This window comes from Antedon mediterranea, chromosome 1 (genome assembly GCF_964355755.1).
Source record: "Antedon mediterranea chromosome 1, ecAntMedi1.1, whole genome shotgun sequence".
Lineage (NCBI taxonomy): Eukaryota > Metazoa > Echinodermata > Crinoidea > Comatulida > Antedonidae > Antedon > Antedon mediterranea.
In genome coordinates this window covers 38,574,884-38,592,281 of record NC_092670.1, presented here as the reverse complement: position 1 = coordinate 38,592,281, position 17,398 = coordinate 38,574,884, and the positions used below count along the sequence as shown (strand labels likewise).

The 17,398-nt window shown below is 39.3% G+C and overlaps 1 protein-coding gene across 1 annotated transcript in view; it reads right to left on the bottom strand.

The window, feature by feature from the left end:
* Positions 1-736: 736 nt before the first annotated feature.
* Positions 737-17,398, bottom strand: part of LOC140044890 (uncharacterized) — a 24,331-nt gene continuing 7,669 nt past the window's right edge. Inside the window, exons 10-30 of the mRNA XM_072089590.1 lie at positions 16,733-17,227; positions 15,618-16,571; positions 14,851-15,345; positions 13,415-14,689; positions 12,492-13,241; positions 11,653-12,315; positions 10,642-11,478; positions 9,978-10,466; positions 8,967-9,803; positions 8,379-8,792; positions 7,782-8,291; positions 7,118-7,606; positions 6,530-6,943; positions 6,107-6,268; positions 5,096-5,932; positions 4,259-4,921; positions 3,093-4,082; positions 2,788-2,997; positions 2,449-2,601; positions 1,978-2,022; positions 737-1,618 (exon numbers count right to left, since the gene is read on the bottom strand). Of these exons, the coding sequence (XP_071945691.1) occupies positions 1,311-1,618; positions 1,978-2,022; positions 2,449-2,601; positions 2,788-2,997; positions 3,093-4,082; positions 4,259-4,921; positions 5,096-5,932; positions 6,107-6,268; positions 6,530-6,943; positions 7,118-7,606; positions 7,782-8,291; positions 8,379-8,792; positions 8,967-9,803; positions 9,978-10,466; positions 10,642-11,478; positions 11,653-12,315; positions 12,492-13,241; positions 13,415-14,689; positions 14,851-15,345; positions 15,618-16,571; positions 16,733-17,227 (11,990 nt within the window). The 3' untranslated portion in view covers positions 737-1,310. The remainder of the gene's footprint in view (positions 1,619-1,977; positions 2,023-2,448; positions 2,602-2,787; positions 2,998-3,092; positions 4,083-4,258; positions 4,922-5,095; positions 5,933-6,106; positions 6,269-6,529; positions 6,944-7,117; positions 7,607-7,781; positions 8,292-8,378; positions 8,793-8,966; positions 9,804-9,977; positions 10,467-10,641; positions 11,479-11,652; positions 12,316-12,491; positions 13,242-13,414; positions 14,690-14,850; positions 15,346-15,617; positions 16,572-16,732; positions 17,228-17,398) is intronic.

Here is a 17,398-nt window from a genome sequence, read left to right as displayed (position 1 = left end):
ACCTTGCTGAAATTCGCCGATCTTGGTGTTAAAAAATTGTTACATTACGATATATAATTCGCTTTAACTGTATTTAGTGTCTTTTATGTGTAAACTGACTTTGGGGTTTGGTCAACCGGCTCAGCTACAGTGATTAAGTTCACTTAGTCTCTTGTCTATATAGAAATAGACCGAATAAATAATGAAATAAAATGATGAATTCACAATTTAACTAAAAAGATTTCTCTAAAAGTATCAGAAACCTTGCTGAAATTCGCCGATCTTGGTGTTAAAAACATTGTTACATTATGACATATAATATGCCTACTAATATCACAAAATGTAATTAATTTCTAAAAAGTTAACATTCGATAATGATGTTTGGTTGACATTTATAAGCTGTGTTCTTTGAAACTTTTGGAATCAAAGAAACCAAATATGCGCAATTGCAAAACAACAAGCTTATCGCCTGTAACCAAGTCAACAATCTAAACACGGAAAGTAAACATAAACCGCAATTAATTAGGTTTAAGAGCCGGTGATAATATCAGAGACCCAACCCACACACTATTCTAGCTCTTATAAGCTCAATATAACTGAAAGTTCTATCAACCACAAACAGTATATTAAACATTGTGAATACGAACAAGTTCAGTTCAACTTCTGAATCTGATAAATCTATTATCCATGACCTTGTTTTTTTAAATAAATGTAATGAAATTAAGAAAACAACAATTAAAAAACAAAACAGTTTTTAAAAAGGTTCCACATTTATTTTAACTTAATAAAACACACAATTATTATTGGACTTTTTTTTTAGTAAATCAACACACATTATCTTTAATTGAACCTATGTTTTAACAGAGGAGACAAACATTTTAGAAACGTCAGTAATCAAGCAATATTTAACAGCAAAAACAGCGTGCTTAATAACTAGTATGCCTATGTTCACATAATCATAACGTTAGACATTGTCTCAATCGTGTACAGCCTCAATAAATAATAGCCAAACTTTCGTTTTGGTTGTTAAACTTTGGGTTCACTTTCTCAATATCAGTTAACTTTAATGTACGCCCTATGATGGCGAAATAGGAAAAAAATGATAAATAACAGAGCAGTGTTTTTATGTAACAAATTATTTCTTCATCATAAATCATTTAAAATGATATATACACAGCATCCTGCTAACAAAACAAACATAACAGACAATTTTTGTAACTATAGCACATTTAAAAATAAAATTACAAAACATTGCCGAATTCAGATCCCTTCGGGAATCTATGGTTTCTATCTAAAATAATTGCTGAAGTTGATTAATTATTTCCGAGTTTTTAATCTTGAAATGTACAATCCCGGTTTTGTTCACAAACACAACTATCGAACACTTCTACATTGATTTCCTTGATGGCACCACTAGCGTCGCATTGAACAGGAATCATTTTTCCAACGGGTTCAAAAGGTCTACAACATCCGCATGTTTGCGAACGTGAAGCCATCATGTTTTCGACCATTCCATTTGTTGCTGATCGTGACGCGCATTTACCGCTGCATTCATCAACAGCAAATGTTGCATTGCACACTGATCCATCATCGAACTGTACGTTGTGTACTTTCTCAACTCGACGGTGGCGACAATTTCCTGTAAAAAAGATTCAAATATCTGTTAAACGTAGGCCTACATTTAACAAAGATTAAATTACACCATTGAAGTTTGTTTCCAAGTGTAATAATTGAATATCCTTGGTAAAGATGTTAAGGAAGATGAAGGAATTACACATTACTATTAAATGATGTACTATTGAATGATGTACTATTAAATGATGCACTATTGGATGATGTAATATAACATGATGTACTATTGGATTATGTACTATTGCATGATGTACTATTGCATCATGCACTATTGCATCATGTACAATTTAATGATATACTAGTGGATGATGTACTAGAAAGAATCTAGTACCAGCTTAATATAAAAACACAATTAGAAAAACTAACCTGCGGTTGATGCTGGTACAACATCCAAGCTACCATCATAATGTTCTGAAAAATGAAAAAGAAATACAAAAATAACAACATGAGAATGTTTGCATAATGCATTGAGTATACTTCGAGGGTGTACTTTAATACTGATGTTTTGATTACACAATGTGGTACATATATTTGCAAATGCATACACTGGATTGTTTTGGGGATTCTATATCAATATTGTATACTGTGATGAGAGATATATTATACAGTATGACATACGGTTTGTCAAAAGACAAGATACTGCATGCTGTTTATTTTTATTTGACTTGGGTGTCCAGACAATTGTAGTTGGTCTACCTATGAGATGTTTTTAGAATTAGGTTTAAAAGATTTTATTTTATTCAAACGTTGCGATGGTTCCAAAGACAACAATTTTGTAACTTCTGTAGAACTTAAAACCCAGCATTGTTTACTGCAAAAGAGTAAAATAGAGCTTACCACAAGATTCACAAACGCCGTTTTTGAAATAGAATCCTTTGCCGCACCCACATCCGGAGCGTCTCTGCCATGGTTCACACACGTCACTAACACTACACACAGAGTTGACACATCCACATTCCTTGAATTCAAGACCAGCGGAGCAAGATGTATCTAGAAAACACAGTGTACCAATTAATTAACTTAAAGATAAATTATTTTAAAAAATGGTTACTCTAAAATCATCTGGCGAAGATCCAGAATTACAAACAATTACGATAAAATAAGTACAAGATATCTTATAATAGCGCCATTATAGAATAATTATAAAACTTCAATAAAACATAAATAATTACTTACCGCATCCTACTTCTTTTCTCCAACTCAAACATCTAGATGATTTTTGTTCATATTCTGTTACCATGGCACTAATGACGGAGCAGGCGAAAAATGGATTGCACGCATTGCCAGCCATACACATGACGTAGTATTTAGAGACATCTACGACGTCACGGGTAATATCAAAGACTGGCATACTCAATGCATCACACAAACTTGTTGTACAAGAAACTGTATTAAAAAAAAACAAATGGATACAATCATGTATTGTTCCTCACCAAGTACAATATTAATCACAATAAAAAGAGAAAGAGCAATTCACTAACCTGCTACTAAAACTGTGCCTGCAGTTGGCAATGTATCAGGACCACTAATTCCACCAGTAGCACCGGATGCTCCAGAGTCTGTACCATCAGTACTACCAGAACCAACTGTTCCACTCATGCCTCCACTGGTTTGTGATCCACCAGTAACACCTGATGCTCCAGAATCTGTACTATCAGTACCATCAGATACAACTGTTCCAGTCATTTCCCCACTGGTGTGTGATCCTCCTGTAGCACCTGATGCTCCAGAGTCTGTACCATCAGTACCACCAGATACAACTGTTCCACTCATGCCTCCACTGGTTTGTGATCCTCCAGTAGTGTCTGATGCTCCAGAATCTGTACCATCAGATAGAACTGTTCCACTCATGCCTCCACTGGTTTGTGATCCTCCAGTAGCACCTGATGCTCCAGAGTCTGTACCATCAGTACCACCAGATACAACTGTTCCACTCATGCCTCCACTGGTTTGTGATCCTCCAGTAGCACCTGATGCTCCAGAGTCTGTACTATCAGTACCACCAGATACAATTGTTCCACTCATGCCTCCACTGGTTTGTGATCCTCCAGTAGCACCTGATGCTCCTGAATCTGTACCATCAGTACCACCAGATACAACTGTTCCACTCATGCCTCCACTGGTGTGTGATCCTCCAGTTGTTGAACCAGAATCTATTCCACCTTGTCCTCCCATAGAGCCTGAATCTGTAACTCCTCCTTGGCTGCACAATTCTGGGCAAACAAATCGGATCATGTAATTTGCACAAGTCTTTCCTTCACTATTGGTACACCTTAAACCAAATGCTACATCACACTGGACTGACTGATCGTAAGCACCATTGTTTGTTTGACATTGGACTCCCTTAGGGTTTTTACAACTTAATGTTGGATATTGTGCAAAGATGTCGTCAATAGACTCAATTTCATATTGAGCAGATGGATCAACATTGCCACCATTTTCATCGTCGAACCACTGTGTCCAACAGAAACCTGTCAAATGAAAAAATACTGTTTAAAATATAAGCATGATGTAAATTTAAATTGTATAGATACATTTTTCTCCTATGTTTATTTTTTTTTTACATTGAAACAATACTGTAAAATGTTGTTTCATTTAAAATGTTTTTTTAATAGTATTTTGATTATGGTAATAAACCTTAAATTACCTGTAACAGTGGGTATCTTTACTCCTGTACCACCAGACACAACTGTTCCACTGGTTTGTGATCCTCCAGTAGCACCTGATGCTCCAGAGTCTGTACTATCAGTACCACCAGATACAACTGTTCCACTCATGCCTCCACTGGTTTGTGATCCTCCAGTAGCACCTGATGCTCCAGAGTCTGTACCATCAGTACCGCCAGATACAATTGTTCCACTCATGCCTCCACTGGTTTGTGATCCTCCAGTAGCACCTGATGCTCCTGAATCTGTACCATCAGTACCACCAGACACAACTGTTCCACTCATGCCTCCACTGGTGTGTGATCCTCCAGTTGTTGAACCAGAATCTATTCCACCTTGTCCTCCCATGGAGCCTGAATCTGTAACTCCTCCTTGGCTGCACAATTCTGGGCAAACAAATCGGATCATGTAATTTGCACAAGTCTTTCCTTCACTATTGGTACACCTTAAACCAAATGCTACATCACACTGGACTGACTGATCGTAAGCACCATTGTTTGTTTGACATTGGACTCCCTTAGGGTTTTTACAACTTAATGTTGGATATTGTGCAAAGATGTCGTCAATAGACTCAATTTCATATTGAGCAGATGGATCAACATTGCCACCATTTTCATCGTCGAACCACTGTGTCCAACAGAAACCTGTCAAATAAAAAAATAATGTTTCAAATATAAGCATGATGTAAATTTCAATTGTATAGATACATTTTTCTCCTATGTTTATTTTTTTTACATTGAAACAATACTGTAAAATGTTGTTTCATTTAAAATGTTTTTTTAATAGTATTTTGATTATGGTAATAAACCTTAAATTACCTGTAACAGTGGGTATCTTTACTCCTGTACCACCAGACACAACTGTTCCACTGGTTTGTGATCCTCCAGTAGCACCTGATGCTCCAGAGTCTGTACCATCAGTACCCCCAGATACAACTGTTCCACTCATGCCTCCACTGGCTTGTGATCCTCCAGTAGCACCTGAGGCTCCAGAGTCTGTACCATCAGTACCACCAGATACAACTGTTCCACTCATGCCTCCACTGGTTTGTGATCCTCCAGTAGCACCTGATGCTCCAGAGTCTGTACCATCAGTACCACCAGATACAACTGTTCCACTCATGCCTCCACTGGTTTGTGATCCTCCAGTAGCACCTGATGCTCCAGAGTCTGTACCATCAGTACCGCCAGATACAATTGTTCCACTCATGCCTTCACTGGTTTGTGATCCTCCAGTAGCACCTGATGCTCCTGAATCTGTACCATCAGTACCACCAGATACAACTGTTCCACTCATGCCTCCACTGGTGTGTGATCCTCCAGTTGTTGAACCAGAATCTATTCCACCTTGTCCGCCCATGGAGCCTGAATCTGTAACTCCTCCTTGGCTGCACAATTCTGGGCAAACAAATCGGATCATGTAATTTGCACAAGTCTTTCCTTCACTATTGGTACACCTTAAACCAAATGCTACATCACACTGGACTGACTGATCGTAAGCACCATTGTTTGTTTGACATTGGACTCCCTTAGGGTTTTTACAACTTAATGTTGGATATTGTGCAAAGATGTCGTCAATAGACTCAATTTCATATTGAGCAGATGGATCAACATTGCCACCATTTTCATCGTCGAACCACTGTGTCCAACAGAAACCTGTCAAATAAAAAAATAATGTTTCAAATATAAGCATGATGTAAATTTCAATTGTATAGATACATTTTTCTCCTATGTTTATTTTTTTTACATTGAAACAATACTGTAAAATGTTGTTTCATTTAAAATGTTTTTTTAATAGTATTTTGATTATGGTAATAAACCTTAAATTACCTGTAACAGTGGGTATCTTTACTCCTGTACCACCAGACACAACTGTTCCACTGGTTTGTGATCCTCCAGTAGCACCTGATGCTCCAGAGTCTGTACCATCAGTACCCCCAGATACAACTGTTCCACTCATGCCTCCACTGGCTTGTGATCCTCCAGTAGCACCTGAGGCTCCAGAGTCTGTACCATCAGTACCACCAGATACAACTGTTCCACTCATGCCTCCACTGGTTTGTGATCCTCCAGTAGCACCTGATGCTCCAGAGTCTGTACCATCAGTACCACCAGATACAACTGTTCCACTCATGCCTCCACTGGTTTGTGATCCTCCAGTAGCACCTGATGCTCCAGAGTCTGTACCATCAGTACCGCCAGATACAATTGTTCCACTCATGCCTTCACTGGTTTGTGATCCTCCAGTAGCACCTGATGCTCCTGAATCTGTACCATCAGTACCACCAGATACAACTGTTCCACTCATGCCTCCACTGGTGTGTGATCCTCCAGTTGTTGAACCAGAATCTATTCCACCTTGTCCGCCCATGGAGCCTGAATCTGTAACTCCTCCTTGGCTGCACAATTCTGGGCAAACAAATCGGATCATGTAATTTGCACAAGTCTTTCCTTCACTATTGGTACACCTTAAACCAAATGCTACATCACACTGGACTGACTGATCGTAAGCACCATTGTTTGTTTGACATTGGACTCCCTTAGGGTTTTTACAACTTAATGTTGGATATTGTGCAAAGATGTCGTCAATAGACTCAATTTCATATTGAGCAGATGGATCAACATTGTCCCCATTTTCATCGTCGAACCACTGTGTCCAACAGAAACCTGTCAAATAAAAAATAATGTTTCAAATATAAGCATGATGTAAATTTAAATTGCATAAATAAATTTTTCTATTTAGTTAATTTTTTGTTACATTCAAACTATACTGTATAATGTTGTTTCATTTAAATTGGTTTTGTAATAGTATTTTGATTATGGTAATAAACCTTAAATTACCTGTAACAGTGGGTATCTTTACTCCTGTACCACCAGACACAACTGTTCCACTGGTTTGTGATCCTCCAGTATCACCTGATGCTCCAGAATCTGTACCATCAGTACCACCAGATACAACTGTTCCACTCATGCCTCCACTGGTGTGTGATCCTCCAGTTGTTGAACCAGAATCTATTCCACCTTGTCCTCCCATGGAGCCTGAATCTGTAACTCCTCCTTGGCTGCACAATTCTGGGCAAACAAATCGGATCATGTAATTTGCACAAGTCTTTCCTTCACTATTGGTACACCTTAAACCAAATGCTACATCACACTGGACTGACTGATCGTAAGCACCATTGTTTGTTTGACATTGGACTCCCTTAGGGTTTTTACAACTTAATGTTGGATATTGTGCAAAAATGTCGTCAATAGACTCAATTTCATATTGAGCAGATGGATCAACATTGCCACCATTTTCATCATCGAACCACTGTGTCCAACAGAAACCTGTCAAATAAAAAAATAATGTTTTAAATAATAAGCATGATGTAAATTTCAATTGTATAGATACATTTTTCTCCTATGTTTATTTTTTTTACATTGAAACAATACTGTAAAATGTTGTTTCATTTAAAATGTTTTTTTAATAGTATTTTGATTATGGTAATAAACCTTAAATTACCTGTAACAGTGGGTATCTTTACTCCTGTACCACCAGACACAACTGTTCCACTGGTTTGTGATCCTCCAGTAGCACCTGATGCTCCAGAGTCTGTACCATCAGTACCCCCAGATACAACTGTTCCACTCATGCCTCCACTGGCTTGTGATCCTCCAGTAGCACCTGAGGCTCCAGAGTCTGTTCCATCAGTACCACCAGATACAACTGTTCCACTCATGCCTCCACTGGTTTGTGATCCTCCAGTAGCACCTGATGCTCCAGAGTCTGTACCATCAGTACCACCAGATACAACTGTTCCACTCATGCCTCCACTGGTTTGTGATCCTCCAGTAGCACCTGATGCTCCAGAGTCTGTACCATCAGTACCCCCAGATACAATTGTTCCACTCATGCCTTCACTGGTTTGTGATCCTCCAGTAGCACCTGATGCTCCAGAGTCTGTACCATCAGTACCACCAGATACAACTGTTCCACTCATGCCTCCACTGGTTTGTGATCCTCCAGTAGCACCTGATGCTCCAGAGTCTGTACCATCAGTACCGCCAGATACAATTGTTCCACTCATGCCTTCACTGGTTTGTGATCCTCCAGTAGCACCTGATGCTCCTGAATCTGTACCATCAGTACCACCAGATACAACTGTTCCACTCATGCCTCCACTGGTGTGTGATCCTCCAGTTGTTGAACCAGAATCTATTCCACCTTGTCCTCCCATGGAGCCTGAATCTGTAACTCCTCCTTGGCTGCACAATTCTGGGCAAACAAATCGGATCATGTAATTTGCACAAGTCTTTCCTTCACTATTGGTACACCTTAAACCAAATGCTACATCACACTGGACTGACTGATCGTAAGCACCATTGTTTGTTTGACATTGGACTCCCTTAGGGTTTTTACAACTTAATGTTGGATATTGTGCAAAGATGTCGTCAATAGACTCAATTTCATATTGAGCAGATGGATCAACATTGCCACCATTTTCATCGTCGAACCACTGTGTCCAACAGAAACCTGTCAAATAAAAAAATAATGTTTCAAATATAAGCATGATGTAAATTTCAATTGTATAGATACATTTTTCTCCTATGTTTATTTTTTTTACATTGAAACAATACTGTAAAATGTTGTTTCATTTAAAATGTTTTTTTAATAGTATTTTGATTATGGTAATAAACCTTAAATTACCTGTAACAGTGGGTATCTTTACTCCTGTACCACCAGACACAACTGTTCCACTGGTTTGTGATCCTCCAGTAGCACCTGATGATCCAGAGTCTGTACCATCAGTACCCCCAGATACAACTGTTTCACTCATGCCTCCACTGGCTTGTGATCCTCCAGTAGCACCTGAGGCTCCAGAGTCTGTACCATCAGTACCACCAGATACAACTGTTCCACTCATGCCTCCACTGGTTTGTGATCCTCCAGTAGCACCTGATGCTCCAGAGTCTGTACCATCAGTACCACCAGATACAACTGTTCCACTCATGCCTCCACTGGTTTGTGATCCTCCAGTAGCACCTGATGCTCCAGAGTCTGTACCATCAGTACCGCCAGATACAATTGTTCCACTCATGCCTTCACTGGTTTGTGATCCTCCAGTAGCACCTGATGCTCCTGAATCTGTACCATCAGTACCACCAGATACAACTGTTCCACTCATGCCTCCACTGGTGTGTGATCCTCCAGTTGTTGAACCAGAATCTATTCCACCTTGTCCGCCCATGGAGCCTGAATCTGTAACTCCTCCTTGGCTGCACAATTCTGGGCAAACAAATCGGATCATGTAATTTGCACAAGTCTTTCCTTCACTATTGGTACACCTTAAACCAAATGCTACATCACACTGAACTGACTGATCGTAAGAACCATTGTTTGTTTGACATTGGACTCCCTTAGGGTTTTTACAACTTAATGTTGGATATTGTGCAAAGATGTCGTCAATAGACTCAATTTCATATTGAGCAGATGGATCAACATTGTCCCCATTTTCATCGTCGAACCACTGTGTCCAACAGAAACCTGTCAAATAAAAAATAATGTTTCAAATATAAGCATGATGTAAATTTAAATTGCATAAATAAATTTTTCTATTTAGTTAATTTTTTGTTACATTCAAACTATACTGTATAATGTTGTTTCATTTAAATTGGTTTTGTAATAGTATTTTGATTATGGTAATAAACCTTAAATTACCTGTAACAGTGGGTATCTTTACTCCTGTACCACCAGACACAACTGTTCCACTGGTTTGTGATCCTCCAGTATCACCTGATGCTCCAGAATCTGTACCATCAGTACCACCAGATACAACTGTTCCACTCATGCCTCCACTGGTGTGTGATCCTCCAGTTGTTGAACCAGAATCTATTCCACCTTGTCCTCCCATGGAGCCTGAATCTGTAACTCCTCCTTGGCTGCACAATTCTGGGCAAACAAATCGGATCATGTAATTTGCACAAGTCTTTCCTTCACTATTGGTACACCTTAAACCAAATGCTACATCACACTGGACTGACTGATCGTAAGCACCATTGTTTGTTTGACATTGGACTCCCTTAGGGTTTTTACAACTTAATGTTGGATATTGTGCAAAAATGTCGTCAATAGACTCAATTTCATATTGAGCAGATGGATCAACATTGCCACCATTTTCATCGTCGAACCACTGTGTCCAACAGAAACCTGTCAAATAAAAAAATAATGTTTCAAATAATAAGCATGATGTAAATTTCAATTGTATAGATACATTTTTCTCCTATGTTTATTTTTTTTACATTGAAACAATACTGTAAAATGTTGTTTCATTTAAAATGTTTTTTTAATAGTATTTTGATCATGGTAATAAACCTTAAATTACCTGTAACAGTGGGTATCTTTACTCCTGTACCACCAGACACAACTGTTCCACTGGTTTGTGATCCTCCAGTAGCACCTGATGCTCCAGAGTCTGTACCATCAGTACCCCCAGATACAACTGTTCCACTCATGCCTCCACTGGCTTGTGATCCTCCAGTAGCACCTGAGGCTCCAGAGTCTGTTCCATCAGTACCACCAGATACAACTGTTCCACTCATGCCTCCACTGGTTTGTGATCCTCCAGTAGCACCTGATGCTCCAGAGTCTGTACCATCAGTACCACCAGATACAACTGTTCCACTCATGCCTCCACTGGTTTGTGATCCTCCAGTAGCACCTGATGCTCCAGAGTCTGTACCATCAGTACCACCAGATACAACTGTTCCACTCATGCCTCCACTGGTTTGTGATCCTCCAGTAGCATCTGATGCTCCTGAATCTGTACCGTCAGTACCACCAGATACAACTGTTCCACTCATGCCTCCACTGGTGTGTGATCCTCCAGTTGTTGAACCAGAATCTATTCCACCTTGTCCGCCCATGGAGCCTGAATCTGTAGCTCCTCCTTGGCCGCACAATTCTGGGCAAACAAATCGGATCATGTAATTTGCACAAGTCTTTCCTTCACTATTGGTACACCTTAAACCAAATGCTACATCACACTGGACTGACTGATCGTAAGCACCATTGTTTGTTTGACATTGGACTCCCTTAGGGTTTTTACAGCTTAATGTTGGATATTGTGCAAAGATGTCGTCAATAGACTCAATTTCATATTGAGCAGATGGATCAACATTGCCACCATTTTCATCGTCGAACCACTGTGTCCAACAGAAACCTGTCAAATAAAAAATAATGTTTCAAATATAAGCATGATGTAAATTTAAATTGCATAAATAAATTTTTCTATTTAGTTAATTTTTTCTTACATTCAAACAATACTGTATAATGTTGTTTCACTTAAATTGGTTTTGTAATAGTATTTTGATTATGGTAATAAACCTTAAATTACCTGTCACAGTGGGTATCTTTACTCCTGTACCACCAGACACAACTGTTCCACTGGTTTGTGATCCTCCAGTAGCACCTGATGCTCCAGAATCTGTACCATCAGTACCACCAGATACAACTGTTCCACTCATGCCTCCACTGGTTTGTGATCCTCCAGTAGTGTCTGATGCTCCAGAATCTGTACCATCAGTACCACCAGATACAACTGTTCCACTCATGCCTCCACTGGTTTGTGATCCTCCAGTAGCACCTGATGCTCCTGAATCTGTACCATCAGTACCACCAGATACAACTGTTCCACTCATGCCTCCACTGGTGTGTGATCCTCCAGTTGTTGAACCAGAATCTAGTCCACCTTGTCCTCCCATAGAGCCTGAATCTGTAACTCCTCCTTGGCTGCACAATTCTGGGCAAACAAATCGGATCATGTAATTTGCACAAGTCTTTCCTTCACTATTGGTACACCTTAAACCAAATGCTACATCACACTGGACTGACTGATCGTAAGCACCATTGTTTGTTTGACATTGGACTCCCTTAGGGTTTTTACAACTTAATGTTGGATATTGTGCAAAAATGTCGTCAATAGACTCAGTTTCATATTGTGCAGATGGATCAACATTGCCACCATTTTCATCGTCGAACCACTGTGTCCAACAGAAACCTGTCAAATAAAAAAATAATGTTTAAAATATAAGCATGATGTAAATTTAAATTGTATAGATACATTTTTCTGCTATGTTTCTTTTTTTTTTACATTGAAACAATACTGTAAAATGTTGTTTCATTTAAAATGTTTTTTTAATAGTATTTTGATTATGGTAATAAACCTTAAAGTACCTGTAACAGTGGGTATCTTTACTCCTGTACCACCAGACACAACTGTTCCACTGGTTTGTGATCCTCCAGTAGCACCTGATGCTCCAGAGTCTGTACCATCAGTACCACCAGATACAACTGTTCCACTCATGCCTCCACTGGCTTGTGATCCACCAGTAGCACCTGAGGTTCCAGAGTCTGTACCATCAGTACCGCCAGATACAATTGTTCCACTCATGCCTTCACTGGTTTGTGATCCTCCAGTAGCACCTGATGCTCCAGAGTCTGTACCATCAGTACCACCAGATACAACTGTTCCACTCATGCCTCCACTGGTTTGTGATCCTCCAGTAGCACCTGATGCTCCTGAATCTGTACCATCAGTATCACTAGATACAACTGTTCCACTCATGCCTCCACTGGTGTGTGATCCTCCAGTTGTTGAACCAGAATCTATTCCACCTTGTCCGCCCATGGAGCCTGAATCTGTAGCTCCTCCTTGGCCGCACAATTCTGGGCAAACAAATCGGATCATGTAATTTGCACAAGTCTTTCCTTCACTATTGGTACACCTTAAACCAAATGCTACATCACACTGGACTGACTGATCGTAAGCACCATTGTTTGTTTGACATTGGACTCCCTTAGGGTTTTTACAACTTAATGTTGGATATTGTGCAAAGATGTCGTCAATAGACTCAATTTCATATTGAGCAGATGGATCAACATTGCCACCATTTTCATCGTCGAACCACTGTGTCCAACAGAAACCTGTCAAATAAAAATAGTGTTTCAAATATAAGTATGTTGTAAATTTAAATTGTATAAATAAATTTTCCTATTTAGTTAATTTTTTTTACATTGAAACAATACTGTAAACTGTTGTTTCATTTAAAATGGTTTTTTAATAATATTTTGGTTATTGGTAATAATCCTTAAAGTACCTGTAACAGTGGGTATCTTTACTCCTGTACCACCAGGCACAACTGTTCCACTGGTTTGTGATCCTCCTGTAGCACCTGATGCTCCAGAGTCTGTACCATCAGTACCACCAGATACAACTGTTCCACTCATGCCTCCACTGGCTTGTGATCCTCCAGTAGCACCTGATGCTCCAGAGTCTGTACCATCAGTACCACCAGATACAACTGTTCCACTCATGCCTCCACTGGTTTGTGATCCTCCAGTCGAACCTGATGCTCCAGAATCTGTACCATCAGTACCACCAGATACAACTGTTCCACTCATGCCTCCACTGGTGTGTGATCCTCCAGTAGTACCGGATGCTCCAGAATCTGTACCATCAGTACCACCAGATACAACTGTACCACTTATTCCTTCACTGGTTTGTGATCCTCCAGTAGCACCGGATGCTTTAGAGTCTGTATCATCAGTACCACCAGATACAACTGTACCACTCATTCCTCCACTGGTGTGTGATCCTCCAGTAGCACCGGATGCTCCAGAGTCTGTATCATCAGTACCACCAGATACAACTGTACCACTTATTCCTTCACTGGTTTGTGATCCTCCAGTAGTACCGGATGCTCCAGAATCTGTACCATCAGTACCACCAGATACAACTGTACCACTCATTCCTCCACTGGTGTGTGATCCTCCAGTAGCACCGGATGCTCCAGAGTCTGTATCATCAGTACCACCAGATACAACTGTTCCACTCATTCCTCCACTGGTGTGTGTTCCTCCAGTTGCACCTGATGCTCCAGAGTCTGTACCATCACTACCACCAGATACAACTGTACCACTAATGCCTCCACCACTGGTTTGTGATCCTCCAGTAGCACCTGATGCTCCAGAGTCTGTACCATCACTACCACCAGATACAACTGTTCCACTCATCCCTCCACTGGTGTGTGATCCTCCAGTTGTTGAACCAGAATCTATGCCACCTTGTCCTGCCATAGAGCCTGAATCTGTAACTCCCTGTTGACTACATAATTCTGGGCAGATGAGTCGAATTCTGTAATTGATACATGTTTTTTCTTTGGTGTTTGTACACCTTAAGCCAAAGACTGTATCACATTGAACATTGTGATCATACTTTCCACTAGGAGCATGACATTGGATTCCTTTAGGGTTTTTACAACTCAAAGTTGGATATCTTGCATAGATGTCATCAATAGATTCAATCTCATATTTGTTAAAAGGAGAAACATTACCACCATTTTCATCATCAAACCATTGTGTCCAACAGTAATCTAAAAATGCAGAAAGTTAAATTAAATTGATTTAACAATTTTAGCATTTCTGTTAATGACAAAATTTTTCAACATTTTATTTTAAATAAAATCGTTACAAAATTTCCAAAGAACTTATATCTAAATTGAATCTATTATTCAGTAATCAACTATTAATTTACCTGATATACTGGGGAGTGGTCCTACTGAAGCACCGTTTGTTCCAGTAGTAACTTCAGTTACTATTTTACTATTTTCTTCACTTATACCAGTACCAGATGTTTCGGAGTCTGTGCCAGAATCTGGGACACTGGTGCTGTCAGATCCTTTTCCACTCGCTCCGCCACCTGGTTGCGATCCATCAGCATCTGTTATCAATTCTGGTACTCCTTCCTGACTACATAACTCAGCACAAACAAGGCGAATCTTATAATTTAAACATGTTTCGCCTTGGTTGTTGACACACTTCAAACCAAATCTTGCGTCACATTGCACATTTTGAGAGGTTTGGTCGTAAGAAATACCATCAATTGTTTGACATTTAATTCCTGTAGGATATCTACAGCTCTGTGTTGGATACATTGCGAAAATGTCTGTGATAAATTCACTTTCAAATTGAGCTGATGGAGATACGTTACCACCATTCTCGTCATCAAACCATTGTGTCCAGCAATAACCTACCAAAAGCAATAAGTTAAGAATGATATCATATATTTATCTTTGTTTTGCTTTTATAGTTGTAATGTATGTATATTGTTTATCATTTCAAAATGTTTATACAAAATTAAACAACCCAATTTGACTTGTAATTATGATGATAATAAAAATACAATAATAATAATAATAAATTTCCATATTAAAACTTGTTTTCATTTGATTGAAATAAAGATAAAAAAGGTAAACTAAAGTATTTAATATGGAATTCTATAATAACAATAAAATAATCTACCTGCAGCATCAAGATAAGGACCACTTGGTTGGGATTCACCTTCTGAAATTTCAGTACCACCAGATACATCTGTTCCACTCATGCCTCCACTGGTTTGTGATCCTCCAGTAGCACCGGACGCTCCAGAGTCTGTACCATCAGTACCACCAGATACAACTGTTCCAGTCATTCCTCCACTGGTGTGTGATCCTCCAGTAGCACCTGATGCTCCTGAATCTGTACCATCAGTACCAACAGATGCATCTGTTCCACTCATGCCTCCACTGGTTTGTGATCCTCCAGCAGCAACTGATGCTCCAGAGTCTGTACCATCAGTACCACCAGATACAACTGTTCCACTCATGCCTCCACTAGTTTGTGATCCTCCAGTAGCACTGGATGCTCCAGTGTCTGTACCATCACTACCACCAGATACATCTGTTCCGCTCATGTCTCCACTGGTTTGTGATCCTCCGGTAGCACCTGATGCTCCAGAGTCTGTTCCACCAGATACAACTGTTCCACTCATGCCTCCACTGGTTTGTGATCCTCCAGTAGCACCGGATGCTCCAGAGTCTGTACCATCACTACCACCAGATACAACTGTTCCACTCATCCCTCCACTGGTGTGTGATCCTCCAGTTGTTGAACCAGAATCTATGCCACCTTGTCCTGCCATAGAGCCTGAATCTGTAACTCCCTGTTGACTACATAATTCTGGGCAGATGAGTCGAATTCTGTAATTGATACATGTTTTTTCTTTGGTGTTTGTACATCTTAAGCCAAAGACTGTATCACATTGAACATTGTGATCATACTTTCCACTGGGAGCATGACATTGGATTCCTTTAGGGTTCTTGCAACTCAAAGTTGGATATCTTGCATAGATGTCATCAATAGATTCAATCTCATATTTGTTAAAAGGAGAAACATTACCACCATTTTCATCATCAAACCATTGTGTCCAACAGTAGTCTAAAAATGCAGAAAGTTAAATTAAATTGATTTAACAATTTTAGCATTTCTGTTAATGACACAATTTTTCAACATTTTATTTTAAATAAAATCGTTACAAAATTTCCAAAGAACTTATATCTAAATTGAATCTATTATTCAGTAATCAACTATTAATTTACCTGATATACTGGGGAGTGGTCCTACTGAAGCACCGTTTGTTCCAGTAGTAACTTCAGTTACTATTTTACTGTTTTCTTCACTTATACCAGTACCAGATGTTTCGGAGTCTGTGCCAGAATCTGTGACACTGGTGCTGTCAGATCCTGTTCCACTCGCTCCGCCACCTGGTTGCGATCCATCAGCATCTGTTATCAATTCTGGTACTCCTTCCTGACTACATAACTCAGCACAAACAAGGCGAATCTTATAGTTTAAACATGTTTCGCCTTGGTTGTTCACACACTTCAAACCAAATCTTGCGTCACATTGGACGTTTTGAGAGGTTTGGTCGTAAGAAATACCATCAATTGTTTGACAGTTAATCCCTGTAGGATATCTACAGCTCTGTGTTGGATACATTGCGAAAATGTCTGTGATAAATTCACTTTCAAATTGAGCTGATGGAGATACCTCACCACCATTCTCGTCATCAAACCATTGTGTCCAGCAATAACCTTTATAAAGTAACAAGTTAAGAATTATTATTACATTAATGGTTGCATTGTTTTACAGTTGTAACAATTGTAATTGTATAGATGTACACATACATATACACTTTGGAGTAAATAATTAAAATATAAAACATTATTACAAAATTATGCAGTACAATATACATTAATAAAATA